The sequence below is a fragment of the Orcinus orca genome, chromosome 14 (genome assembly GCF_937001465.1).
Source record: "Orcinus orca chromosome 14, mOrcOrc1.1, whole genome shotgun sequence".
Classification (NCBI taxonomy): Eukaryota; Metazoa; Chordata; class Mammalia; order Artiodactyla; family Delphinidae; genus Orcinus; species Orcinus orca.
The window spans coordinates 26,975,422-27,003,217 of record NC_064572.1 but is presented as its reverse complement, the minus strand read 5'-3'; the positions used below and the strand labels follow the sequence as shown (position 1 = coordinate 27,003,217).

At 38.7% G+C, this 27,796-nt stretch overlaps 2 protein-coding genes across 10 annotated transcripts in view; one reads left to right on the top strand and one right to left on the bottom strand.

Annotated features, from left to right (window-relative positions):
- The window catches only part of RUFY2 (RUN and FYVE domain containing 2), a 74,891-nt gene that overhangs the window by 46,873 nt on the left and 222 nt on the right, over positions 1-27,796 (top strand). The window lies entirely within an intron of this gene.
- On the bottom strand, positions 155-11,970 carry HNRNPH3 (heterogeneous nuclear ribonucleoprotein H3). Of its 8 annotated transcripts, none has more exons than XM_049697194.1 (10): positions 11,849-11,970; positions 6,248-6,382; positions 5,585-5,723; positions 4,891-5,075; positions 4,347-4,433; positions 3,944-4,059; positions 2,785-2,920; positions 1,954-2,049; positions 1,787-1,879; positions 155-1,408 (listed from the first exon to the last, which is right to left on the bottom strand). In XM_049697194.1, the coding sequence occupies exons 2-10, from the start codon at positions 6,357-6,359 to the stop codon at positions 1,332-1,334; spliced, it is 1,041 nt and encodes a 346-aa protein (XP_049553151.1). In that variant the 5' UTR covers positions 6,360-6,382; positions 11,849-11,970; the 3' UTR covers positions 155-1,331. The 8 variants fall into 8 exon arrangements, with proteins under 8 accessions (XP_049553151.1, XP_049553150.1, XP_049553155.1 ...); XM_049697193.1 differs by lacking the exon at positions 11,849-11,970 and adding an exon at positions 11,667-11,684; XM_049697198.1 differs by lacking the exon at positions 11,849-11,970 and adding an exon at positions 11,437-11,569.

The following is a 27,796-nucleotide window of genomic DNA, read 5'->3' as shown; positions in this document are numbered from 1 at the left end:
GTTGATAGGCTCCACTTACGTTATCAAGCTGCCTTCTCTAACAAGGAGAAATCATTCCTTAGGCACTCTGTCTAATCTTCAATTAGACATAGTACCTTCTACCAATTTGATTTATAATCAGTAACTGACACAAAGCATTCTAGGACAGACGCCATTACTCTTATCTCCCACAATGATATTTATTACATTAATAACATTTCTAGCAAAAACAAGTAACAAGTTCAATAACTGAATTCACATTGACAGGTTTCATTTTGATCCATTAGCCAATTTGGAAAAAAGCCATATTGATCAAAGGGATTAAAAGTAAAAAAGCACCTTTTCCTTGCTACATATAATTTTTTAACACAATGGCTCTAAAACTCCAAACATATCATCAGATGCAAAATCCAATCTCAAGACTCTCAAGACAGGACTTGTGTCTTACATTTTTTTTTTTAAAGTAGTCATCTATACAGTTGTTATTAAAAAACCATATGCTTTAACTACTGGGCTGGAAACTGAAAATACATCTGTGAGAATTAATTATACTCCATGGTAAATATCTTTGTACTTGCACTGAATGCTCATGTCACTGAGAACCTTAACTTAGTCTAAGACATTTTGAGAACTTACAACTATCACTTTTGGGTAACATTTTTTTGGTACGTCAGTCAAGTGCTGAGGGGATTTATTCTAAAATCTAGGGCTAGAATTTAAACTTTAAACACTCCCATCTGCAGGTAACACAATTATGAATATTCATATAGCCAGATACCTCTTAGATCATTAACATTTCAGAGCTATGCCTGATAAATGACTTTTGAAAAAGAATAATATAGAATTAGCTGAATTTATACTCCTGAAGCCACCTAAATTCATCTTTAAGGTTTTATATTTACAGTATTGTCAAGGAGAAATTATTAAAGAGTTACACTAATTATTTTCCAAGCTCTATTCTAGATGTCTGCTTATTAAGACTTGTAGTTTATGCAGAGGTGAACCACTGTCCTCTAAGATTACACTAAACTACTTCTTGTACAGCTAATAGTAAAATACATCAACCCAAATCTTATGAAAGCAGCACATCCTCAGGAATAGCTAGTATATAAAAAGTATCAACATCAGTGGTTTGAATATAAAAATTTATTTTTTTAAGTCAAAGTATGCAACAAATAAAACCTACAGAAAACAGATTTTCCCATCACAATCTGTTGCTTTACCAAATAATAGTTTGAAAACACATTCCTTCAGTCATTATAAAGTTCTTAAAATACAAAAGAAATTAAATCTGTAAGAAAGTCTAGTAGACCAGATGCTGTTGTCAGGACTTTTATATCGGTGGTTATGCTTCAGTACATCCCACGCCATCCACCTCCACTCATGCCACCTTGCCCATAGTAACCGCCACTGCCTCCACCACCACGGCCTTAGGGAAAAAAAGACATTAAGAACCGTTTAGAAGATATAAATGCATAAGATATTAAAAATATATACAACATTGTAAATACTCCAATTAAAAAAGAAAACAACAAAAAAAAGGGACTTCACTGGTGGCACAGTAAGACTCCACGCTCCCAACAGAGGGGGCCCAGGTTCAATCCCTGGTCAAGGAACTAGATCCCACAAGCATGCTGCAATTAAGGAGCCAGTGAACCACAACTAAGGAGCCCGCCTGCTGCAACTAATAAGGCCCAGCGCAACCAAATAAGTAAATATTTTTTTAAAAAAGAACAATAAATGAACTTTAACTCTGCACCACATAAGGGGACTAACACAAACTGAACCAAAGTAATCAGACACTTACCATAACCACCCAGGCCATCCGGAGTACCATATCCTCCACTGTAATTGTTCCCCATTCCCATTCTTCCCACAGATCCATAGCCTCCCTGATTATCTTTAAAAAAAGAAAAAAAGTTTGAGACTGATTGCTAAGTGTCTAAGTCAACTTATTTTAAAAACTTTACATACCCATTCCATCTCTGCCATAGGCTCCCATTCCAGAACCTCCCATTCCAGAGCCGCCTCCAGGAGTTGAATTCAAGAAGAGTTCAATGTATCGATGTTCTTTAGGGGAAAAAAAGTAATATGGAAGAAAGGAATGATGGATCAAATTTATCAGCAGAAGTGTGAAAAGGTTGAATGGCTGATATTAACTTGAAAAAGTATGCTTGCAAATTCCTAGTGGAGTGACAAAGTGAAGGCCAGATAGGACTAAAATCTAAGTTTTGTTCAAACTGTTCAAGCTTGAACAAGTAACAAGTGTTTGACACCTCAGTTTCCTTATCTATAAAAGGGCTGACATTATTTTAGAACCTGCTGGTATACGTCTTAAAAATATATTCCAGGCCCATTCATAATACTGAATTAGAATATTGAGGGTAGCTTGAGGGTAGGGTCTGGAACAACTTATTAAGTATCAAGTGACTGATGTGTGGCCAGATTTGGGAATCACTAGTGGAGTTTAAAATTTAATGGCTTAAAAACAGATTTGATGACATGCAGGAATAACTTACCCAAGTTATCAACGAATACGTTAAGAAACAATTTGCAAATGGCACAGAAACTCGGGCAAGTACAAAAAACATACTTATTTTTTTCTCTTTAGTAACTTAAACTCTAATAATCTGTCAAGTATTAAGAGTCTGAGTAAACTTCAATAAAAAGCCCCCTAGAAAGCCACTGAAGTCTGAACTTATTAGAGGCCACATGGTTTCAGGCCCCAGACTGCTAAGAGTTACCTACAGATCCCAGAACCTCTTACATTTGAGGAATTACAAATAAGAAAGTTATACCACTTACGCATGTTATTCTTATCTTTAGACATGGCAGCTACTGCATCTTCATGTGTCACAAACTCTACATCTGCTTCTCCTGTTGCTCTGCCATCAGCTCCAATATCAATATGCACTCGGATTGGATTTAGTGGTGAGAAGAACTAAAGAAAACACTTATTTTACTTTTCTATTTAGATTACTGAAAGCCAGTTACCACACACTTTGGTTTTAAGTATATTAAAACAAATGAAGAGATCTCTTTTAAAATAAGCCAGGGGATATTAAATTTAAAAAACATTTCTAAGTTAGAGAACAGTTTACCTTAAACAAATGAAAAAGCCATATTTTCCTTACTATACTGAGAGGGAGAAGAGTAAGCTCCCCTAGCCCACTCCCAAGAAAGGTATTTCAAAATTGTTTGAAAAAAGTCACCTGAGACTGACATATGCAGAGAAATTGGGTGTTAAATGACTCAGAACAATGGAGTTTGATAAACCTACCCACTGTATATGCAGAGCTCCCAAAATACATCATTTAGTTCTAATCACAAGTTAACCAGATTTAAGTGACCCCAAAAGGCACCTGGAACTTAGTCCAATTGGTTCTCAGTAAGATCAACAGCAAAATTTTTCTTTAAGTGCTAGCTGATAAATAAATACCCTCAGCTTTGTAGGCCACTGGGTCTCTATCACAACTACTCAGTGACTGACTTGGCCCCATGGGCCGAAATTTGCTGATTCTCTAACCAATTTGAAACAAACCAGTTTCAAATCAGTAATAGCAGCATCTACTACCATTATTTTCAGTTCAATTTCTGATTATCACATAAGCCTAGAAAGCTAAACCACACCACTAAACTTACTGACTTATCACATATTTACAACACTTTCAAAACGTGACACAAGGAAAATCTTCCAGTCATCACCACACTGCTCGTCAGTCTTTCACGAAATTATTAACTGGACTTTATAAATGTAGCTTTTAACTTGCTTGAATCTTATGTAGGCTGGCACACAACGGACACACATTCATCAACTAGTGAAGGTAAGGACATATGTATTTTCCTATTAAAGGGATTTTTGACATTAAAACTAAAAAGACAAAGATGAGTACATTAAAGAGTTTTAAAATTTAGAGACTATGATTATGCATAAAGTCACTAATAAATTAGTAAAATTACTCACATTAGCAATGTCATTTTCAGTTGCACGGAAAGGTAATCCCCTCATATGTACAAAATGACCACCATGAAAACCTGAGCTTGCATCACCAGCTCCACCATAGCCATGTCCTCCCATACCTAGAGAATAAGATTTCCAAAGATTATTTCTTCCCTATACACACCGTTTCCTATTTACACCCCTTTTTTTGACAAGCCCAAGAAATCTTAATACTTATAGTTGTTCTAAATATCAAATGGAGAATTTTCCTGTAAGTATACATCTGTATTAAAGCCCTATGCAGGAATGCACTGAAATATGCCTGAGTTGACTTTTGTATACAAGTCACCTATATTACCACTAAGTGCATGTAAAGCAAATACTGAAATTCACCTAAAAATGACTATGTCTTTAATATATATTTTACCTCTTCCATCTCTCATTCTGTCATCGAAGCCATCATTTCCATAGCCATAATTATTATAGCCACCATAGTCATCAAAACCTCCATAACCTATGTAATTTAAGGAGAAATACACGAATAAGCTTTGAAGAGACAAATTCTATAATCCAGTTTACAAAAGCATGTTTTGTGGCAAGCAGTCTGGCAACTCTGCCCTCCCACAAAGTTTGCAACTTCCAACTTAGTGCATATGAAAAAATCAGTTAACACTTAGTGGAAATTAAAAATATGAAAAGGATCCATTTAGACATCAAAATTAATTTTCACCCTGATGCCAAACAGAAAATGTCAAAACGTAACAATCTTTAAAAAATTTTTGTGTTAAGTAAACCAGGTGCCAATATGTGCATCAATCAAGTCCCATAGCTGGCCATGGGAATCCATCTTTTCATGAACAGGTTTTAAAACCTAGTAGGTACTGAATTACTGCCATTTCTGTATTTCTTGACAAAGTGTCAGGAACATTAAGAAAATGACAACAGAACCTTTGTTCATTAGATACACATACCACCATCATATCCATCACCTCCTCGTCGCATTCTGTCATACATACTTCCACGCCCAGCTCCATAATAACCCCCTCTTCCTCCTATTGGTCTATCATATGGTCCCGGTCGCTGGCCCAGCAATCTTCTTGGTGGATCATAAAATCCTTTGATTTCACTCCTGCTACTTCTGAAGATCTCAATATACCTATTTGAAAATGGTTTAAGGTACAGGTTTCAGCATAAACGTACTAGAGTAAATAAAATATTGGGCAAAATGCAGTAAGTTTTTCTACATCTAGATATAACCCAATTTAAATTGCCTAAATACACCAAAAGTTAACATTTTTTACACCTACAAACTTAAATAATTAATATTTAAGTTTTACATACAAATCATTTGAAAACAATTCACAAAATATAATTTTAAGCTTGTTTCCTTTAGTATGTAATAGGTGTTTAGAGAAAACAGTTGATTATACAAAAGCATTTATCAACATCCTACAAAAAATGGAAACAATCTAATTTTAATTTAAGCAAACTATTATAGCATTAATTCCCCACCCAAATCTGTAGTTTCCAAGTTAAATTTAGATAATTATCAATTCTTTTAAACTACCCCAGAAAAATGTTACTGTTACCCCCCCATTTAAGCAATAGTGACCCACAACCCCCAAAAATAAAAATTTAACACCATCCCAAACTCTCCATCCCCACCTGTGCCCTATTCTTTCCTTGTGTTTCCCCAGAGCATTTTCTGCTATCTCCTTTGAAGCAAACTGCACGAAGGCCTCCCCTGTGCTTCTCCCCTGGTAGTCCATCGTCAATGTTATCCCATTTGGCACGATTTCCAACCCTTTAACCCAAGGACAAATAACCCCATCAAGGGGAACAGTGTTAAAGGCTGAAACATTCCCATCTGAATCAAATATTTAAAACAAGTCTAAACAAAACAAAACAAAAAAGCTTAGTTTTCCCATCACCCCATAATATAAAAGGAAGATTTTTTTCAAATATTATTGGATTACATAAAAATTTCTCTGCGACCAATGTCTTTTAAAATTACACACACACTCTAAAAGCCCACCTAATATTACATGGAAAAAAAAAAATCAAACTATGCTCCATATGCTAATTCATGATTCATTTCATCACACATAATTACTCTCAATTAAGTTTATTGCGTATTAGTTAGGTTTTATATATTTTTACACATTCTGTATTGAATATTAACTGGAGCACATTTCGTAACTTAATACATTAACCCAGATATACTCAAATCAAAAAGTCCCCCAAACAAATGGGTTTTACAAATTAAAAACTGAGTAATAGAAATATAAAATTAAAATACTACTAAACTTTGACTAATACTAGAGGTACCTTGAAAGAACTGAACTATTTCCTCTTTGCTGCAACCAAATGGCAGTCCACGAAGTCGTACTGTCCCATCACTAGCGTCATTTGGACCATTATGTTTCATAACCCAATCCATCTCAATACCGTTTGATTTAAATGCTATAAAAAATAAACAAGCACATAAAGCAGTCAATCAAAATACACTCTTGCCAGAGGTACTGAAGAAACACCTCTCAGTGGGTGCACAACAGGAAATGTTAACTATGGTTCAGTGACTTCAGTGACAGCATCACGATACAACGGTACAACACCTTCTATTTGGGGGTAGACAAAAAGACTGCGAAAAGGCAGTGAAACCTGAACCCCCCCCCCCACCAAAGTACTGAATTTCTAAGTATCAAATATTATATATTAACCAATTTTAAGAAAACTTACATAATTCCACCATCAGTCTTCAAACTCTATTTCTTCACCCTGTCATCTTAATGTCAACTCTAGCCTCTTCCTCACATCTCAAATTTTCCAGGTTTTATTATTCACTTGAATAGTTATGCAAATTCTTTAAAACTTAATTACCCAAAAGTTGTACATAGTACCATCATTCATTCACAGTAAGAGCCTAAGTCACAAGTACAATAAGTATTCTCCTTTGATGTTGGAAAAATGGTATTAAAAGTCTCAACTTAATAGATGCACTATAATTCTGAACACACCAAATTGTTTTCTAAGGGGGAAAAATTCCTATCTGTGTTTAAACCTGATTTAAACACTCCCCAAAAGCAAGTTTTACAATTACTGAGTTAATTAGGCTGACTTTTAAAACTGAGATAAAAGGGCACTCAAAAGTGAATGGCTTTCAGTTTTCTGAAGCCACCTGTTTAGAAATTACTGAAGACAGTAATATTAAAAACCAGTTTACTCACTACTTTAGACAGAACTTTTTAAAAAGTAACGCAATCACATTCAAAAAGTATTAAAAACGGTACCAGACACCCTCCTTCCCCCCAAAAAAAAGAACCCATCCACCAAATTCCCTTCCCAAGAGACAATCATCCTTTCTTTTAAAATTCCCCAACATTTTAAAGAGGTTAATGCAGAAGTCCTTCAGCTGCAGAAACTTACCACATCTTATAAATTTCACTATGCAGCTGTAGGAATCCTACTCACCTGAATATTTCAAACCTTTCCCTCACCACCTCCTCCCCTGTAAACAAAACAATTTGTTCACTTGACTCCTTTAAGCTTGAGGATTATATTTCATATAAACAGTATTCACTAATATTTAATTTCACACAATCTAATTATCAGTGCAACTGTTAGGGGCAGCATCTCAAAAGAGTAAAATTTTTTCCCTAGAATCCACACATTTAAAACAAGCTAATGTAGAAATTATCCAAATGTGGTTATTAAGCAAATACCTCTGGCATATGAATCACATGAATCACATTTGGTACTTGTTTCGCTGTTTTTTTTGAACGCTAAGTGCCACTCTAGACACAGATGTTCAAAATAGGAATGCAAATTTTTATCTGACATTACAACTAATTATTATGCACAAAAATAACTGGGAAGAACTTTTAAGAGAAAGGAAACCCTGGGTTTGAATCCCTAGTCTGCCACTCACTGGCTACTTAACTTAAGCAAACTACTTAACCTCTGCATTTAACTGTAAAGTGCAGCAGTGGTACTTACACCTCACTGGACTGTTAAGGAATTCGTGCTTTGTCTGCAACATGGTAATCATTCAATGGTGGCCATTGTTATTGGATTTTAAGGGGCCCTGTAAAACTAATGAAATAACCCACAAACAAAATAACTGAACCTTAAAGGATAGGAAACCATCCTGAATCTTGAAAGGAAATAAGGACTGTTACAAGTCTTTTTCAAAGTCAACAAAGGCTTAAGTTTTCAAGTGTCCTTAGGAACTGTCTAAAGCAGAGAGAAAGAGCAAAAAAAGGGGTCTCTGGAAATGTTTACTAGGATATGTGATTAGCTAGACAATTAAAAACCTAGCTCTAGAGTCACCCTGAAAGTAGGCTTTGAGGAAAAAATTGAGACATTTTGGAGATCTTTATCATTTTCTTAACAAAAACTGTCAGCAACCTAAAAACTGTTTTCTACAAAGGGGAATTTAAGAACAGAAGAGGAAAAAATAGGGAGGCTCTAACCTCAAATATTAACTTCCTCATGAAAAACTTAAGAACTTTGCAAAGCCAATCTAATCTGTTGTGAAAAGACCGTAGATATGGTGGTTTTATTTCATTTAGAACATTCCTTTTTTTCAATGTAAAGGTACTGTTTCAGGAACAAATACCAAAAACAAAAACAAAAACTGACATATCTTTACTATAAATCTTATTAGCACTTTCCAAGAAATACTAGGCAAACTAGTTCTGATTTTTGGATCAGCCTATATCAATGAGACCTATATAAAAACAACAAACATAGCCTATAAAAAAATACCAAGCTGTTAACACAATTCTAAATCAGGATAAAGTAAGCAGATTCGGAAGACAAACTATTTTATAGGGTGACTCTCCATCCCATGTTTATGAAGAGTACACAATAAAGAAAGCCATACTCTACTATCTCTTCAAAACTCAAAATTTGAACCTAGAATTCTATTTACAAAACAAAACCAAGACGAACTCTAAACACATAAAAAAAGATAATCTGCTCTAATACCTTAATAAAGCTGTCTCAGCAACTACCTAAATGGCATTTCCTAATTATTCAGGATAATCCACCTCAACCTTTCTTCGCAACAGTGTCATGGCTAATCACAATGCTTTTTAAAGAATTCCTAGTGTTAGCACCAATTAAAATACCAGCAGTTGAAATACTAAAATAATTTCAGTCAGTTCTATATGAGATTTTAAATATAATTTCCTAAACATTATGCTAAGTGAAAAAAGCCAGTCACAAAAGACCACATGTTGTGTGATTTTAAATGGGTGAAGTCTATGGTATGTGAACTGTATCCCAAAGCTGTTAAGAAAAAGCATCTAACAGAGACCAAGAGATAAAATTCCTTTATAACATAGAGGCATATACTATTTTCCTAAGTATAATACACACAGTAAGAGTTTGATGCATTAATAACTTTCTAAATGGTAGTCCACTGCTGCTAAAAAAAATGAGAAGGAACTTCAATATTTGGTCAATAAGTGGTGATGAAATGCTTAACATGGTAATTTTACATCATTTCCCTTTCACTGTGCTTGCTCCTTAATTGAACTTTTAATTTTTTTTGGCCACACCATGAGGCATGTAGGATCTTAGTTCCCCGACCAGGGATGGAACCCGTGCCCCCTGCATTAGGAGCGCGGCGTCTTAACCACTGGACCGCCAGGGAAGTCCCATCATTACTTTTAAATAAAAACAAAATTAGAGACACCTCTAGTACCTAAAGGTGGTGAGGTCTCTAAAATGATCAAGTTCTTCTCTAGAACAATGTTACCAGCCACTGCAGTTCAGCCAAGAACACCAGAACAGTTATTAAAAATATAAAGGCAATTAGATGGATTTCCAGATTATGATGCAGATGAAAAAGAGGGCAGAAAAAAAGGTTTCTAGAGTAATCCAAGCAGGGAAACTGTTATATCACATACTAGGAAACTAGTATAGAAAACTCTGGGCTTTCTTTTCAAAGTCCACAAGAATCATAAAACATCTTCAACAACAGGAAGAGTTTTTTGTTTTTAAAGCTGGAAAAATAGCCTGCCTGTCCCTTTTGTATGGTCTTCAGTGAAAATTACAGAACCAGTTCTCCGACTGTTCTAAGGACCGAAAATCATCACAGCATCACATGACTGAACTTGCAGTGTGCCTTTCTGTTGAGCAGGCTTATTTTCTTGGTCAAAACGTTACTACAGCCCTACACCAAATAGAAAACATGCTTAGCTACCAAAAGAAAATAAACCCTAACTGTATTTTGAAGTATCTTACTTCTACAGCCTTAATCCCCAAACAATCTCTGCAGAAAATCCAACCCTTGGAGATTTAATCATTCAATTCCTATACACAGTTTTGCCATCACTGGTTGTGTTTTAACAACCGTTTCCCCAAAATAAAACTCCTACTTAAATTCTAACCCAATCAATATTTACCAAACTACACAAAACCACTGCTAAACCATCCCACCCCCGCCCACAGGTTCCAAAAGCCTAGTTCCACAGTTCACTGGATCCAGACGACCTATTTGAAATAAGTCCATTTCACATTCCTATCTGGTAAGTCACCCGCTTTTCTGCTTACAAAACAATTACCCACAAAGTCTTTCGATACGTTTAAGAGAAGCGTGGAAAAAAAAAACCCTTTGGAAAATGAGTACGTACTCTTTTCGAAGTTCCAAATCTGGACTATAAGGGCCGGCTAAGCGTCCTTTATTCCGCCCCGGAGACTTTTCGTTTATCTAGCTGCCCTAGAGACCAAAGAGCTAGGGAGAGTACGCCCCTTCCCCCCTCCCCGCCCGGCAGCCAAGCCTGGCTTAAAAACCTTCGCCACCGGGCGGCGGAATTACAAAGGAGGCCGTCTGGCTCCTTTGTCCTGGATTTGGGAGTTGAGCGCCTTCGTCGCCATTGGCTTTCCTCCCCCAGCTCCAGCCTCTCTCATCTTGGGAATCTGCGTCAGAAGTCACTCGCAGTCCCGCCGGCCCAGGTAGCCCAGCCGAGACTGCGGAGGAAGGGAGGCCGCGGTGGGAGGCCAGGCCCATCTGGCGCCATTTCCATCGGGAGCGCGCCCGACGGCCCAGATCCTCCCGCCACCCAAGTGCCCAGCCTTTCCCTGCTCGCTTCCTTCCCCACCCTCATCCCTTCCACGGACCTTTAACCACCCCACGGACTTATAAATCAGTTTTCGGAAGCTGATGGGCAAAAAACAGAAAGAGATGAGAAGGGCGGGAAGCTGAGCTGGCCGCGCCGCCGTACCCAAAATGGCGGAGGCCAAACCAGCAGGGAAAGGAGAAGTGCTGGATGACCCCCACTTCGGGGCTCGGTTTCGTTCACTGAATTCCACCTGAGTAAATCCTCCCCCCGGCAGGCCGCCCTCCTTGAAGTGGGAGATCGCCTGGGAGGCGCAGCCTGGCCGCCTCCGAGCGGCGACCTCCACACTTCCCCCCCGCAGCCCCACCCCCTCCCAGTCGCTCTTTCGTCCTTCTCCCGACTCCGCTCTCGAGACCACCAGCCCAACCTACCCCCTTTTACTTCAGATACCCTGTCGGGCGACAGTAGCACCGACTCCGGTGCTCAGGGGGTCCGGTCGTGAGCAGGGAGAAGTCGCCCGCCTCGTGCAGCGCTCCCACAACGGTTCTTCCAACCGTCTCCGGCGGCGGCAACCGCTAAGGGAGCTGCGCAGCAGAGCGACTGGCTTGGGGGGATGGGAGAGAGCGAGCGAGGAGGAGGGGGTGGAGCGAGAGCGAGGAAGACCGGCAGGCCCCACTCACGCGAGACAAGAGAGTCAGCCCAGCCTTGGAGCGGACGGCAGGAAGTGCGCTTGCGCGTTGGTGAGAAGCCCGGTTGTTGTGGGGAGAGGTGGAGAGGAGCCCGGAGGTAGTCCAGTTAAAGAAAGAGGTTGCGAACTCCACCTTTTTGCTTCCCATAAAACTATCAGATCCTCAGAGGTCACCTTTCTGCTCTCTCGGGGAGGATGTGAAGAGGCAATAATGGTCCTGTGTTGCAGGAACCGTGGCGTCGGAGTGTGGAAAAGTTCTCTGCTGCTCTGCCGCACCAAGAACAAGTTCGGTAAAGGCCCCGCCCCTACCTCAGCGTCACCTGCGTGGAAAGGGAGCCACGTGGTTCGGCTGCCAAACGCGGGGAGGGCATTTTTTGTCCACCATGTTTGCATTATGCGGTAAAAATAGTAGGGCTTCTCAGCTGGGAAGATACAAGAGTGTCCACCAGGCCCTGATTTAGGTTCTTGGGCTGGGGCTCCTTCCCCCGGCTTTGACACTGCCGGCCCAGCCGCCCCATCGTTGGGGGCGAGGGGGAGGATGTTCATGATGGAAGTTTCCCTGCAGATCACTCCTCGCTTCCTCTTCTCGCTTTCGCATTCTCTCTCACCTGTAATGTCTCCCATTTTGTAATCTCAGTGACCCATCAGCCGCTTGAGGCACCCGATTTCGGGTTTTCTGAATAGTGCTTTGCATTCTTGAAAATTGCACGAACAAGTGACGCCTAAAAAATAATTTTTGGTTGTGCAGACTCGCATACCACCGAGGTTCCTAGTGACAGCTTTTAGGGAAAAACAAAAACAAAACCCAAAAAACAAGCAAGCCTAATTTCTGTAAGAGTGGAGGGCAGTCCTGGTACCGAGATCAATGCAAGTTAAAGTGCAAGCGAAGGAACGTATGTCAAATGCGAGGGAGAGAAGGAAATGAGTTCGAGTACAGGAATGTTCCCGAAGGTTGCAAATGTGGACGAACCTAAGTTGTACACCTTCAGTATCCAAAGACTTTGTACTTTGTACTACAGGCACTAGGAAGCCCGTCGAGAGTGGGATGAGGGGGCGCAAGGGGTATTAGCAGTGGAGAAGCTTGAATAATTTTTCCTTCATGAGGTTTGCAGTGTGTAGGGTGGAGACAGGAGGCCAGTTACCGTCATATAATGGAAACTTCCATTTCGTGGCTTTAATTCATTCTCAGACCTGCGTAAGACAAGTGTGCGACAGTAAGAATTGTCTGGGTCATAATGCCCTACTGTCTTTCTTGAGACCACTCCCTCAAAATAACCCTTAGAGAAAGGGAGAAGGGGCAATGTCATCATTTACAAGAGATAGAAAAACGAAACTGGATAATGTAATAAGGATAGCTCACAATTATTGAGAGCTTGCTTGAGCTAGATGCTGTGCTCAATTCACTGACTCTTTATAACCCTGAAAAATAATTATTTTTATCCCCATTTTACAGATGGTATGCCTGAGTTCTAGAGAAATGTAAAAAGTTGCCCAAGGTCATACACCTAGTGGCAGAAGCTAGGAATTAAACCCAAGTGGTTTTTACTCCAGGGGCTTAGGGTCTTAAAGCACTATGTACCTACCTGGAGATGTAAATAACCTTTGAGGGAACAAACATCATTTTAGGCAAATTGAAGTTACTTCTTTTTTTTAAGAAGTGGACCTTTTTTTTTTTTTTTTTCCCCGTTACGTGGCCACTCTTGTGGCCTCTCCCGTTGCGGAGCACAGGCTCCGGACGCACAGGCTCAGCGGCCATGGCTCACGGGCCTAGGCGCTCCGCGGCATGTGGGATCTTCCTGGGCCGGGGCACGAACCCGTGTTCCCTGCATCGGCAGGCGGACTCTCAACCACTGCGCCACCAGGGAAGCCCTTTGTGGACCATTTTTAAAGTATTGAATTTGTTACAATATTGCTTCTGTTTTATGTTTTGGTTTTTTGGCCCCAGGTCATGTGGGATCTTAGCTCCCTGACCAGGGATCGAACCCGCACCCCCTGTATTGGAAGGCGAAGTCTTAACCACTGGACTGCCAGGGAAGTCCCCAAATTGAAGTTATTTCTAACTAACACTGCAGTTAGCATCTCTGGAGACCTGCAGTTAACGGTTTATTGGCTGGAGACTTTTGAACAGGACTGAAACTTGGTATCTTGGTGTCTGACACTGTGAGGGTGTCGGGGGAGCTTTCATTTCTCTCTCTAATGATTGCTTTATTAGTAAGACTCCAAGTTCCCGCTTCAGGTGGAGTTCTTCCCTGGATTCAAATTACATCACTACTTTATTCTTTCTGTCTTTCAATCTGATTTGGTAGATGGAATTCTGTAATCCCTTTTACCCCTTGCGTGAATTCAAACAATCTGTTTACTGCCTGAATGAGTTTGCCATTCTCTCCACATATTTTTATTGTTACGGGCCATAATCCTAAAATCATTCTTAAGACTTTTCAGCACCAAACTGCAATGCTTTCTTTGTTTTTTTGGCCACATTTCGTTGTATTGGGCATTCTGCTGTTTGCCAGTGTGAATGCTTGGGAAGGACTTGAAATTAGCACATGCATGCCTTTGACTTTTTTATTATTACAGCAAGTAGGAAGTTTTGAGTTTTAAAAAAAGTATGTTATATAGGGGTAAACTTAACTTTTATTTGGCTTCCTATTTTATTACTTTTCTCAAAAAAAAAAAGTCTATCAACTGTTCTCATTTGCAAGTTGAGTCCTGTAAGGCTTGGTGAGATTGGCTCACCATTGCTCCAGTGGTCCGTACTGAATTGTTTCCAGATTGGTCTCTGTGGAATTGTTTCCATAGAGATGGTTAGAACTAAGGACTCCCAGCTGCTTTTTTTTTTCCTCTCTCTTTGTCTTCCTTTTCGTCATTTCAGTGCTTTCCTATTAGTACAGAGATCAGAGGGACCCTGCAGAGGGTCTTGTTAGAGACCAAAATGAGAGAAGAGATGAAAAAGGAGAAGGAAATAGAAGTACCCACACGGCCCAGAGGAAAACAAGACAGCTAACACGTGATCCTGATTATACCACCAGGATGAAGGAAACAGGAAAATTCCATGCAGAGCCTGAAAAAGAAAGAAAGAGAAATTGAAAGAGACTGTACTCTTTTGGGGGAGGGAAGGCATATTAACTAAAAATTGGCTAAGATAGTTGTTCACATACCCCCACTGGCATTCTGAAATAATGTAAAAACTGGATTACAATATTTTTATCTACAGGAAAATCAAATAAGCTAAAAACGTAACAAACCCACAAATAAGTTTCTAGGAGTGTGTCTAATTAAGGTGGTTAATGCCTTTTGAACACTAAATCTGTCTTACTAAGGTTTTGTGAAATGCTTGTTCTTTGATTTATATCATATATGTCTACTCTCTTTAGAAAGCAGTAGTCTTCTCCATCATAATTCAAAATTATTTCTCAAGACAAGACTTAATTACAGTTTACATTCTTGATACTTGTTTGTATCTTCAAGTCACCCTAGTGTTCATTCTGGGATTAGGGAAGCCAAAAGGTCTCATCCAATTGGAATAATTACTAAGTAAACAAATTGCAACTTAAAAGGAAAAAAGCACCCAGCACACTTTCTCTAATTTTTGAAAATAATTAAAAGTGTTGAACATTATTTCTGTCCCAGTGGATTGCTGTGAAGAACAGGGAAAGCAGCTACAAAAGATAGCTACTTAAGGAATTTAAGTCAAACTATTGTACTGCTTTTCATATTTTATAAGCACATTGATAACTTAGAAAACACTGTACCGTTAAGAGTAACACACCATTCCCGTCTCCCCCCACACATGATTTTAAGCTTCTGAGTGGTAGATAAAAATATGTTTCTTCATATATGTACCTATGCCTCTTAGTGTATAAATAACTATGGTTATATTGGGGGTGGAGGCACTTATTTAAGTAACTAATTTTCACCACAGTCTAGCAAAGAAGGCCCAGCAGAGATGATGAGCTCTTAAATTAGAACAATGGTACTGGGATAGATATAAGAGGATGTCTTTGAGATATTTAGGAGCCATTATCAGCAGGATTTAGTGATTGATTAGAGAAGCTGTGGCTGGATAGTAAAAAGTCAAGGATGAGTTATTTTTGGTTTAGGGTTTGATGGTGGGTAGTAACTGACATAGGGAATATAGGACTTGAGTATACTGATTTTGAGGTGCCATATACAATCCAAGTGGATGTGTCTAGTAGGAAATTAATATGTGCTAGGATATATAGCTGGCGATCACCAACGTATATTTTGCTTTTACATTCTGATAGTTTAGGGAGATAGGCTCAGGCTAGGTAAATTTGGTCTAGAATCTCTTGTAAAAACTGGAATGAGAACAGATTAACTTACAATGAGGAATAATGAGAAATATAATTCAAACAGATTGACTGCATCTTGTCCCTATGTTTTGCAGTGGCTGCTTCTGAATATTATATATAAAAAAATTATACTTTACAAGTAAGTACTAGGGTTGTAATATACAGCATGATGACTATAATTAACACTACTATATGATGTATGAAAGTTGTTAAGAGAGTAAATCCTAAAAGTTCTCATTACAAGGAAACATTTTTCTTATTTTGCTTTCTCTTTTTATTGTGTTTATAAGAGGTGATGGATGCTAACTAAACTTCAGTAATCATCTCAGAATATATGTAAGTCAAACTATTATGCTATATACCTTAAACTTACACAGTAATGTGTAACAATTGTATCTCAGTAAAACTGGGGAAAAAAAGAAATCATACTGTATTACTTAGTATTGCTGTTAACAAATTACTCTAAAACTTAGCAGCTTAAAACAACAGACTTTTATTATTTCATTGTTTCTGTGGGTCTGAAACCTGAAGGCAGCTTAGATGGGTGCCTCTGGCTCAGGGTCTCTTATAAAGCTGCAATCAAAAGTGTCAACAGGGGGCTTCCCTGGTGGCGCAGTGGTTAAGAATCTGCCTGCCAATGCAGGGGATACGGGTTTGAGCCCTGGTCTGGGAAGATCCCACATGCCGCAGAACAACTAAGCCCGTGAGCCACAACTACTGAGCCCGTGTGCCACAACTACTGAAGCCTGTGTGCCTAGAGCCCATGCTCTGCAACAAGAGAAGCCACCGCAATGAGAAGCCCATGCACTGCAACGAAGAGTAGCCCCCGCTCGCCACAACTAGAGAAAGCCCATGTGCAGCAATGAAGACCCAATGTGGCCAAAGATAATAAATAAATAAATAAATAAAATTTTTTAAAAAAAAGTGTCAGCTGGGCCTGCAGTTACTCAAGGCTCAACTGATGGAAGATCTGCTTCCAAGCGCCCTTACATGGTTATTGGCAGGCCTCAGTTTTGTTTTTTTTAATTATTTAAAAATTTTAGAATAGTTGTAGGTTTACAAAAAAGTTGCCAAGATAGTACGAAGAGTTCCTGTATACCTCTCACTCAGTTTCCTTTGTTGTTAACATCTTACATTCTATGGTATGTTTGTCACAAGTAATGAACCAGCATTGGTCCATTGCTATTAACTAAACGCTGCACTTCATTTGGGGTTCACTTGTTTTTCTGTAACATCCTTTTTGTGTTCCAGTATCTGATCTGGGATGCTAAATTACATTAGTCAACATTTTCCTTAGCATCCTCTAGTCAAGTACTTTGTAGAATATCCTTCAGTTGGAATTTCTCTGATGTCTTTGGCGTAATTAGACAAGAGTAATGTGTTCTTGCGAAGAAGACTACAGAAGTAAAGTGCCATTCCCATCACACCATATCAAAAGTATATGCTGTCAACATGACTTATCACTGATGGTGTTACCTTTAATCACCTGGGTGAGGTAGTGTTTGCCAGATTTCTCCACTGTGAAGTTGCTTTTTATCCTCTTCCTATGGTCTACTCTTTTGGAAACAAGTCACTGAGTGCACCCATACTCAAGGGGTATTTAAACTCCATCTCCTGGAAGCCACCGCAAGGAGAAGTCCGCACACGTTGACGAAGAGTAGCCCCCACTCTCTGCAACTAGAGAAAGCCCGCGCGCAGCAGCGAAGACCCAACGCAACCAAAAATATAAATAAATAAATTTATATAAATAAATAAACTCCATCTCCTGGAAGAGAGAGTAGCTAGATAAATTATTTGATATTATTCTGTAAGGTTTTTCTTTCTTTCATTCTTTCATCTTTTATATATGTCAGTACAGACTCGTGGATATTCATTTTTGTACTTTGGGTTATAATCTACTACTACATTACTAATTTTGTTGCTCAAATTGTTCTTGCTTAGGCCACTGGGAGCACTTTCAGGTTGGCTTCTATATCCCTTTGACATGCCCCTATCCTTTTTATTTTTTGAGACTGCCTTACTTTCTGGTACTAGAAGATGCTGCAGGCTCATCTGGTATTTTCTTTACCCTGGCCCTAGAATCGGCCATTTCTCCGGGGAGCTTCACTTTTATTATTGGGGAATGGTGTTTAGTTTCCACATTTCCCAAATTTCCTTTTTGTTTTGTTATTAAAATGTAATTTTATTCTATTGTGGTTGAAGGACACACTTTGTATGATTCCAGGCCTTTAAATTTATTGAGACTTGTTTTATGGGCTACCTAACATATGGTCTATTCTGAAGAATGCTTCATGTGCACTTGAGAAGGATGTGCTGTTTACTGCTATTGTGGGGTGTACTAGAGATGTCTGATAGGTCTAGTTGGTTTACAGTGTTGTTAAATCTTGTTGATCTTCTGCCTAGTTGTTCTATCCATTATTGAAACTAGGCATTGAAGTCTCCAACTATTATTGTTGATTTGTCTATTTCTTCTATTCTGTCAGTTTTTGCTTCATGTGTTTTGGGGTTCTGTTGTTAGGTGCATATTTATAACTGTCATATGTTCCAGATAGATTGATACTTTTATCATTATAAAATGTCATTCTTGGGCTTCGCTGGTGGCGCAGTGGTTGAGAGTCCGCCGGCCGAAGCAGGGGACACGGGTTCGTGCCCTGGTCTGGGAAGATCCCACATGCTGCGGAGCGGCTAGGCCCATGAGCCATGGCCGCTGAGCCTGCGCGTCCGGAGCCTGTGCTCCGCAACGGGAGAGGCCACAACAGTGAGAGGCCTGCGTACCGCAAAAAAAAAAAAAAAAAAAAAAGTCATTCTTTGTCTGTAGTAACAAATATTGTCTTAAAGTCTATTTTGTTTGTTATTAGTATAGTCACTCCAGCTCTCTTTTGGTTATACTTTGCATGGCATATCTTTTCCCCATTTTTTTGCTTTCAATCTATTTGTGTCTTTGAATTTAAAGTTTGTCTCTTATAGAAAGCATATAGTTAGATCATGTCTTTTAAAAAAAATCCCTTTGATGTGAATTTAGCCATTTACATTTAATGTAATTAAGGTGGGGTTTAAGTCTGCCATTTTGCTATTTGTTTTCTATATGTCATGTCTTTATTGTTTCTCTATTCCTCCATTACTGCTTGCTTTTGTATTAACTAGATATTATATATATGAATATGAATATCTATAAAGAACATATGTATATGGCTATTATGAAAAAGAATACAAATAACAAATGTTGGCAAGGATGTGGAGAAAAGGGAACCCTCATACACTGTTGGTGGGAATGTAAATTGGTGCAGCCACTGTGGGAAACAGTATGGAGGTTTCTCAAAAAACTAGAAATAGAACTACCATATGACTCAGCAATTCAACTTCTGGGTATGTATCTGAAAAAAACCAAAAATACTAATTTGAAAAGATACATGCACCTCAGTGTTCATAGAAGCATTATTTACAATTGGCAAAATATGGAAGCAACCTAAGTGTCCATCAACAGATGAATGGATAAAGAAGATGTGGTATATTTATACAATGGAATACTACTCAGTCATAAAAAAGAATGAAGTTTTGCCATTTGCAACTATGTGGGTGGACTTGGAGGGTATTATGCTAAGTGAAATAAGTCAGACAAAGACAAATACTGTATGTTATCGTTTATATGTGGAATCTAAAAAATACAACAAACTAGTGAATATAACAAAAAAGAAACGGACTCACAAATATAGAGAACAAACTAGTGGTTACCAGTGGGGAGAGGAAGCAGGGGACAATAATTTGGTTGATAAATGGTAAGTCATGACGATAAGATGAGAACTGTAAACTTTAACAGAAAAGTGAAAAATTTCCATCCAAAACAGTGGGTATTCAAACATAAATGTAGTTGAGGAAATCAGAACGAGTCTAAAAATATTTGAACAAAGGAAGTGTTTCAGAGCTTCTATTAAGCATAGGAAATATGGGTAAAAGTAAACACAAAGTAGTTGAATGCCATATATATGTGTATGTGTGTGTGTGTGTGTATGTGTGTGCGTGTGTGTGTGTGTGTATATATATATATATATATGGTCTTAGTAGCTAAATGAAACTAATTTAAAAATAGACTTTCTTCCAAATTTTTATTTAAAAACTTATTTTACTTATAATTTGTAATTCTTTTTTATACTCATTTTCTTTTCACCAGCAAGTAGACTGTGTTCAAGTACACTTTGAATGCCAGTCAGTGCTCTATTAGTAAGTATTTACATTTTCAAAGAACTAAACTGGCATTTATTCATGAGTATCCTTGTTTTGAGGCAGTAGTCATAAGCAAAAGCTAAGTGGATTCTTTTATGCTAACAGCTACAGAATAACAGAAATCAACTTTCTGTTGTCTGTAGCCACAGGAGACTGTAAACAAGCTAAGACAGTTAGTTACAGAGGGACAAATAAGCCTCAGTGTTCCCAGGCATACCCATGGGCAGGTTTAATGACTAAGCTATTTGAACAAGGGAGGTTTATGATTTCCCTACATTTCCATGGTAAATGGAACCAAGATTAGAATTCAGGAAGGTGTCTACTGTGTTCTCAAAAACAAACCCAGTGGAACTCCGGGGAAGGTAGTGGGACAGGGAATTGTCAAATGGGATTTTAGTTTTTTCCGTACTATTTTATTGTTTATAAAAGGATTATATTCATATACTAATTTGATTATTAAAAACTAAAGAGTTATAAAAGATAAATATGAGTAGTTGAGAAGTCATATGAATTTATAAATTTATTTTATGTATTTATTTTTGGCTGCGTTGGGTCTTCGTTGCTGCGCGCGGCGTTTCTCTAGTGGCGGCGAGTGGGGGCTACTCTTCGTTGCGGTGCGTAGGCTTCTCATTGCGGTGGCTTCTCTGTTGTGGAGCACAGGCTCTAGGCACGCGAGCTTCAGTGGTTGTGGCTCACGGGCTCTAGAGCCCGGGCTCTAGAGCGCAGGCTCAGTAATTCTGGTGCATGGGATGCTCCACAGCATGTGGGATCTTCCCCGGCCCGGGATCGACACCGTGTCCCCAGCATTGGCAAGCAGATTCTTAACCACTGCGCCACCAGGGAAGTCCTGAAATCATATGAATTTAGATTTATGAGCTTGTATCCTCTGGGGGTAATTTATTTCTTTTTAAACAGCATATTTGCTTGGCATTATTGAGGGACATGTAAAGCCACTCTAGGTGTCCAAACGGAATGTCAGTGAAACTAGAGAAGGATAATTTAAATTATTTGGATCATTTGAAAAACACTGTGCTGGATAGTTGCTCAGAGCCCTGCCTGATAGCTGCACCTGAGGACCAGCCATTTGACTGGATGCCAAAATTTGTGCAAGCCCATTTACTGGGTAAATAAAAGCAAGTTGCTTAAACTTTACCTGCCTCAAATTTTCTCTCAGCAATTCAGGGGGATGTTAATCCTGCCTTTTCCTTATAGGAATGAAACCAAAACTAATTTTAAGGAGAGAGAGAGAGAAAAAAAAAAGACATCTTCAAAAGTAAATTCTAGATTAGATCCTCAGGGTAGAGGTGTATGGCTCATTCATGAGATTCTCTTCTCTCCCTGGTGCCTAGTATTGGAGTCTGCCTGCCACACAGTAGCTGTTGAACTGAACTTTGGATTTCTGAACCCACAAAGATAAAGAAGAAATCATGAACATTGGCTCCAGCAGATCTTTACAGCCTTAACTCCACCCTCTCCTATCCTCTTGCCACATCTATTTCCATATTGAATTGTTTACCCTGGGATTAATCCATGCACTCTGCCCAAGATGCCTGTTCCCCCCTTATGGAACTGCTGGACATTTTTTTGTATATGTTTTTGGACCCATTCAGATGTCACCTCATCTCTGGAGCTCCCTCTGACTGTCTCCTGGGCAGAGTTATTGCTCTCTCCTTGTGTTCATAAGCATTGTATCTTTATCTTTTTATTTTATATTTTATAATTTTTACATTGGTCTCCTCACTGACTGAGAATACCTTGACAGAGAGTTAGTGACTTGTTCATCATTTTATCCCCCAAATCTAGCATGTGCCTGGTGTTTAGGAAATACACAGTAATTTTTGAAAATTAAATTGTTAATGTGAACCCTGTGTTAAGCATAACTGGTTACCATAGAGCACAAACAGGAATATTAATCAAATTAAATGAATAAAAATACTTTTTCTCCCCTTTGAGAATAAAAATTAAATTTATAAAATACATTTTAGAAAGATAGTTTTAATACATTTATGGTGTTAGAAACTTCATGCTCTTTTTGTAGTGAGTCTCTAAGTACGGCATCAGCATCACTTGGGAACTTGTTAGAAATGTAAATTCTTGACTTATGAAATAAAAAATTCTGGGCAGGGAGTCCAGCAATTTGTGTTTTAATACAACTTATGAAATAAAAAATTCTGGGCATGGAGTCCAGCAATTTGTGTTTTAATACATCCCCACAGGTGATTCTGATGAATGCTAAAATCTGAAAAGCACTGTTCTAGAACAAATAAAAACGCTTAAGAAACTTTCACACTTGACCAAGAGCTCTTTTTACTTAATCAGAAATCTTGTTTAGTTTTCATACATAGTACAATTATTTAGTGTTTCTTGTACCAGGGTCCTTTGTATTCTTGAGTGTCTGCAAATTCTAAGAGAATTTTTAAACTCTTGAGTTTTCATTTCAAAGATGGTCTAAAGTATTTTAACACTTAAGACAAAATTTCTCTTATGCAGTGGTAGTTTACAATTTCATGGAACTAAGATTTTAGTTCCTTAAGTAAGAGTTCCTCAAATTCTGGTCCTGGGATATATTCTAAGGCACGGTGGTTAACAACATGGACTCTTCAATTAGACTATTTGGGTTCAAATTTAGGCATTGCCTAAATATGTGACCTTGGGCAAGTTACTTAAAATTTCTGAGCCTCTGTTTATTCACCTGTAAAATGGAAATGGAGATTATAATAAGGATCTATCTCATGAGATGCTCTGAGGATTAAATGCTCTTAGAACCATGTCTAGCACATAATAAGTGCTCAGTAAGTATTTATTATTATTGTTCTTGGAAATTTGTGCAGCAGTTAGGATTTTGCTGGGCTGCAAGTAATAGAATACTGGATTGTGTTCATTTCCTGTTGCTGCTATAACAAATTATCACAAATTTAGTGAGTAACAATAACACAAATTTATTATTTTATAGTTCTGAAGGTCACAAATCCAAAATAGGTCTCACTGGGATAAAATCAATCTTGATCTGGGACTTCCCAGCCTCAAGATTGTGAGAAAAGAAATTCTGTTGTTTAAGCCACGCAGTCTATGGTTTGTTATGGCATCCTCAACTGACTAATCCAGATTTGTTCCTTCTAGAGGTTCTAGGGGAGAATTTGTTTCCTTGCCTTGTTCAATTTTTTTTGTTTGTTTTGGCCATGCTCCATGGCATGGGGTTGAGGAACTTCCCTGACCAGGGATCAAACCCATGCCCTCTACATTGGGAGCACGGATTCTTAACCACTGGACCACCAGGGAAGTCCCACCTTATTCAATTTCTAGAGGCTATCTATATTTCTTGGCTTGTGTCTCCTTCCTCTGTCTTTAACCCAGCAGCACAGCATGTTCAAATCACTGCCTTGAACTTTTCTGCCTCCCTCTTCCACTTTTAAAGACCCCTGTGACATTTAGTCCACTGGGATAATCCAAAATAATCTTATTTTAAGGTCAGTTGGAACTTCCCTGGTGGTGCAGTGGTTAAGAATCCACCTGCCAATGCAGGGTACACGGGTTTGATCCCTGGTCTGGGAAGATCCCACATGCTGCGGGGCAACTAAGCCCGTGCACCACAACTACTGAGCCTGTGCTCTAGATCCCACAAGCCACAACTACTGAGGCCGGGTGCCACAACTACCGAATCCGCTTGCTGCAACCACTGAAGCCTGTGCACCTAGAGCCCATGCTCCGCAACAAGAGAAGGCACCACAATGAGAAGCCCACGCACCGCAACGAAGAGTAGCCCCCACTCACCACAACTAGAGAAAACCCGCGCGTAGCAAGGAAGACCCAATGCAGCCAAAGATAAAAATAAAATTAAAAGAAAAAGTCCTGCCTTCAAATGTTGGAAAAAAAAATCAGTTGATTAGCAACCTTAATCCCATATGCAACCTTAATTCCCTGCTGCCATGCAACATAGCACATTAACAAGTTCTTGGAATTAGAATGTGGACACCTTTGGCTACTTCGGCCATTATTTTGGCTACTCCATGGACTGACAATAGTTTGAACCTTAAGGATATTTGCTGTTTACTTAAGAAGTCTGGAAGTAGGAGGATCTAACATTGATTTAGCAGGTTAACTACATTGTAAAGAACCTATACTATTTCTTCCTTACCTAGTTTGTTAGCTTTTCCTCTTCATATTTGTCACCTCATGGTCAAAAGATGATCGTTGCATTTCCAGGCATCAGCAACATATTCAAGACAGGAAAAAGAGGAGGGGGAAAAAGAGGCTGTCCATTTTCCTTTCCCATCTGCCCCTTTTATCAGAAAGCCAAAGATTGTCCCTAGAATCTCTCCAGCAATCTTGCTCTAAATGGGTCCTATGGCCATCTCTAGCTGCAAGAGGATCCGGAAGAGGGAGCATCTGGCACAGGAGAATGAAATCATACAGATTGGCTTAGACCATTTATGATACATTGATGGGGCCGGGCGCATTGCCTCCCCAAACAAAATCAAAGTTCTTTTAGAAAAAGAGAAGTGCAAGTGTGTGTGTGGGAGGGGTGGGGTGGAGAGGAGTTGTTGTCAAACAGGCAAATGACATTGGATATTAGAGTCTTGGAGGATTTTTCCCTTTAAAGAAATATTCTCACTTGAGAAGCAATGCAGTATTTCTAGAAGCCTGATAAAGTACTTAGTTGTAAAATTTTATTTTTCTGTACCAAATTAGAGCAAGAAAACAAGACTATCTAAAGAAACATTTTAAAAACATAAACATGTAATTTATGATCTCTATAGAAAAGTTATACAGTCTTTTCAATATAGATTTTCTCATCCAATTGAACACATAGCTGATGGCTGAGACCAACGGGGCTGTAGTTCAATGAGGCTAAAAACTTGCTCCTTTTGGCATACCTATGATTTCTGTAACAGTGTCAATTCTATTTATGAAAACTATGCTTCATTGTCAGAACTTTAATTTGTTTCTGGTCTCTATTCAATTTTTCTAAAATAATAAAGGCAATCTGTAATAAAATTTCCAAATAATTACATCAACAAACTGCAGTGTACTGTCAGTAATGGTGATGCTACTGAAACTGAAATGTTGGCTGGCAGATGATACCATGTTGAGAAGCCCTAAGTATTTGCCAGTCAATGTATGAAAGTTCAGTTGTGATGCATGCTCAGTATATTATTTACTTAATTCAATAAACATTTATTGTGTCAGGCACTGTTCTAGAAACTGAGATTTTAGTAGCAAAGAAAAACAAGAAGAGGTTCTGACTTTATGCTCTTTGCAGTCTGGTTAGAAAAATCCAAGAAACACAAATGAAAGTTCAAGGTATTTTAAAATCTATCAGATCACCAATGGTGGGGCATTCTCATATGCTAAGTTGATACACTCTCTGAAGATAAATTTTAAAAAATTATTCGTTTATTTATTTTTGGCTGCGTTGGGTCTTCATTGCTGTGCGCAGGCTTTCTCTGGTTGCTGCGAGCGGGGGCTACTCTTCGTTGCGGTGCGTGGGCTTCTCATTGCGGTGGCTTTTCTTGTTGCAGAGCACGGGCTCTAGGCACGTGGGCTTCAGTAGTTGTGGCACATGGGCTCAGTAGTTGTGGCTCGCGGGCTGTAGAGCGCAGGCTCAGTAGTTGTGGCGCACAGGCTAAGTTGCTCCGTGGCATGTGGGATCTTCCCGGACCAGGGCTTGAACCCGTGTCCCCTGCATTGGTAGGCGGATTCTTAACCACTGCACCACGAGGGAAGCCCTGAAGATAAATTTAACTGTATGTGTAAGTTAAGATGTCTGTATACTTTGACCCAGGGATTTGGTTTTTGGGAATCTATTATAATTAAAGAATCAGAAATGCAGACCAAGATTTACAGTCAAAAAATTTGATCACTACATTACCTTTACAAGTGAAAAATTAGAAATAAATACTCACCAAAGGGGAAATAGTTAAATAATTTATAGCATATGCATGAGCCTATTGTAAATCTATTAAAATGATGTTTTTGAAGCATTTATACTCATGCTATACTGTTAAAAGGGTAAAAATTATGATTAAAAACTGTATATCTAAAATATTAATAATGTTATTGCTTGGAGGTCAGAAGGTGCAGCCTTACTGAAGTTATTGAAGGGGGTCAAAAGGTACAAACTTACAGTTGTAAAATAAATAAGTCCCGGGAATGTCATGTACAGCATGGTGACTATAGTTAGCAATAATGTATTGCATATTTGAAAGCTGCTAAGAGAGTAGATCTTCAAAATTTCATCACACACAAAAAAACCCTTTTTTTGTAACTTTGTATGGTGATGGATTAACTAGGTAGTTAATGATTGTGGTAGATCATTTCCCAATATATAAAAATATCGGATCAGTATGTTGGACACCTGAAAGTAAGACATCAATTATACCTAAAAAAAAGGCAGAAAAACGTAGGCATTTGGCAAGAAAGTTAAGCAAAACACTTGTATAATAAATTACACACAAAGAAAAGAAAAAGAAACCTGTAGGCCTGGGAGCTGCCTAGTGGGCTGGTGCCAGGTGTGGCCGCCAGCAAGGCGTCCCACTGTTATTTATCTTAATGTTGAGAACAAGAAATACATGTTAGGATAGGTTAATTTCTTTTAGATTTAAACAAAGCACCTTCTAATTTGCTGAATATTTTAAAAGTTCTATAACTTTGGGAGGGAAGAATCCCTCCATGCCTATGACAAAACCTTTGCTTTCTAGTAAAGCAAAGGAAACACTGAGAATGTTTAACAGAATTTCTCTCTGTAGGGCATGAGAATACAGGAGATCCCCTCCCCACCCTGCTTTTCTATATTTTACAGGTTTTCAGTAAAGAGAAAGTGTTATTCTTATAATGAAAAGCTTTATTTTAACAAATCTATATCATGAGTTGAAAAGTCTCCATCTGCAGATTTATAAAATAACACAAAATTAAAGCATGAGGCTCCTTTGATTATGTTAAGTCCAAAAAAAAAAGTTATTGCTGATTTACATGGTTATGAGTCACTTTTTGATTTTCCAAGTTTTTTTTATAATGGGCATTGTAAAAAAATATAAATTTATTTATTTTTGGCTGCGTTGGGTCTTTGTTGCTGCGCATGGGCTTTCTCCAGCTGCGGCGAGCGGGGGCTACTCTTCTTTGCAGTGCGTGGGTTTCTCTTCATGCAGAGCACAGGCTCCAGGTGCACGGGCTTCAGTAGTTGTGGCTCATGGGCTCCAGAGTGCAGGCTCAGTAGTTGTAGCACACGGGCTTAGTTGCTCCATGGCATGTGGGATCTTCCTGGACCACGGCTTGAACCTGTGTCCCCTGCATTGGCAGGAGGATTCTCAACCACAGCGCCACTAAGGAAGCGATAATGGGCATACTTTTATAATTAGAAAAAATGCATTATTTTAAAAGGGCAGTAATATTCATTGGGAAACTATAAGCAACATATATGCCCCTTGAAAATTTCATGCACTTCATTAAAAGCATAGCCTAATGTAGTTTTGGCTACTCTAGGAATATGATTATGTTGTTAAGTATGTGTACACTATGAAAAAATATTAATCCAGTAATTTAAAACAAATTCAATTTAGAGGCTTAAAATCAGAGGATCACTTTAAATGTG

Excerpts from the sequence above, each read along its gene's own strand:
- HNRNPH3 (XM_049697194.1), bottom strand. The coding sequence starts at position 6,359 with ATGGATTGGGTTATGAAACATAATGGTCCAAATGACGCTAGTGATGGG. Across the intron at positions 2,921-3,943 it reads CTGAAAATGACATTGCTAAT|TTCTTCTCACCACTAAATCC; the intron begins GTGAGTAATTTT and ends TGTTTTCTTTAG. Across the intron at positions 2,050-2,784 it reads TAAAGATAAGAATAACATGC|AACATCGATACATTGAACTC; the intron begins GTAAGTGGTATA and ends TTTCCCCTAAAG.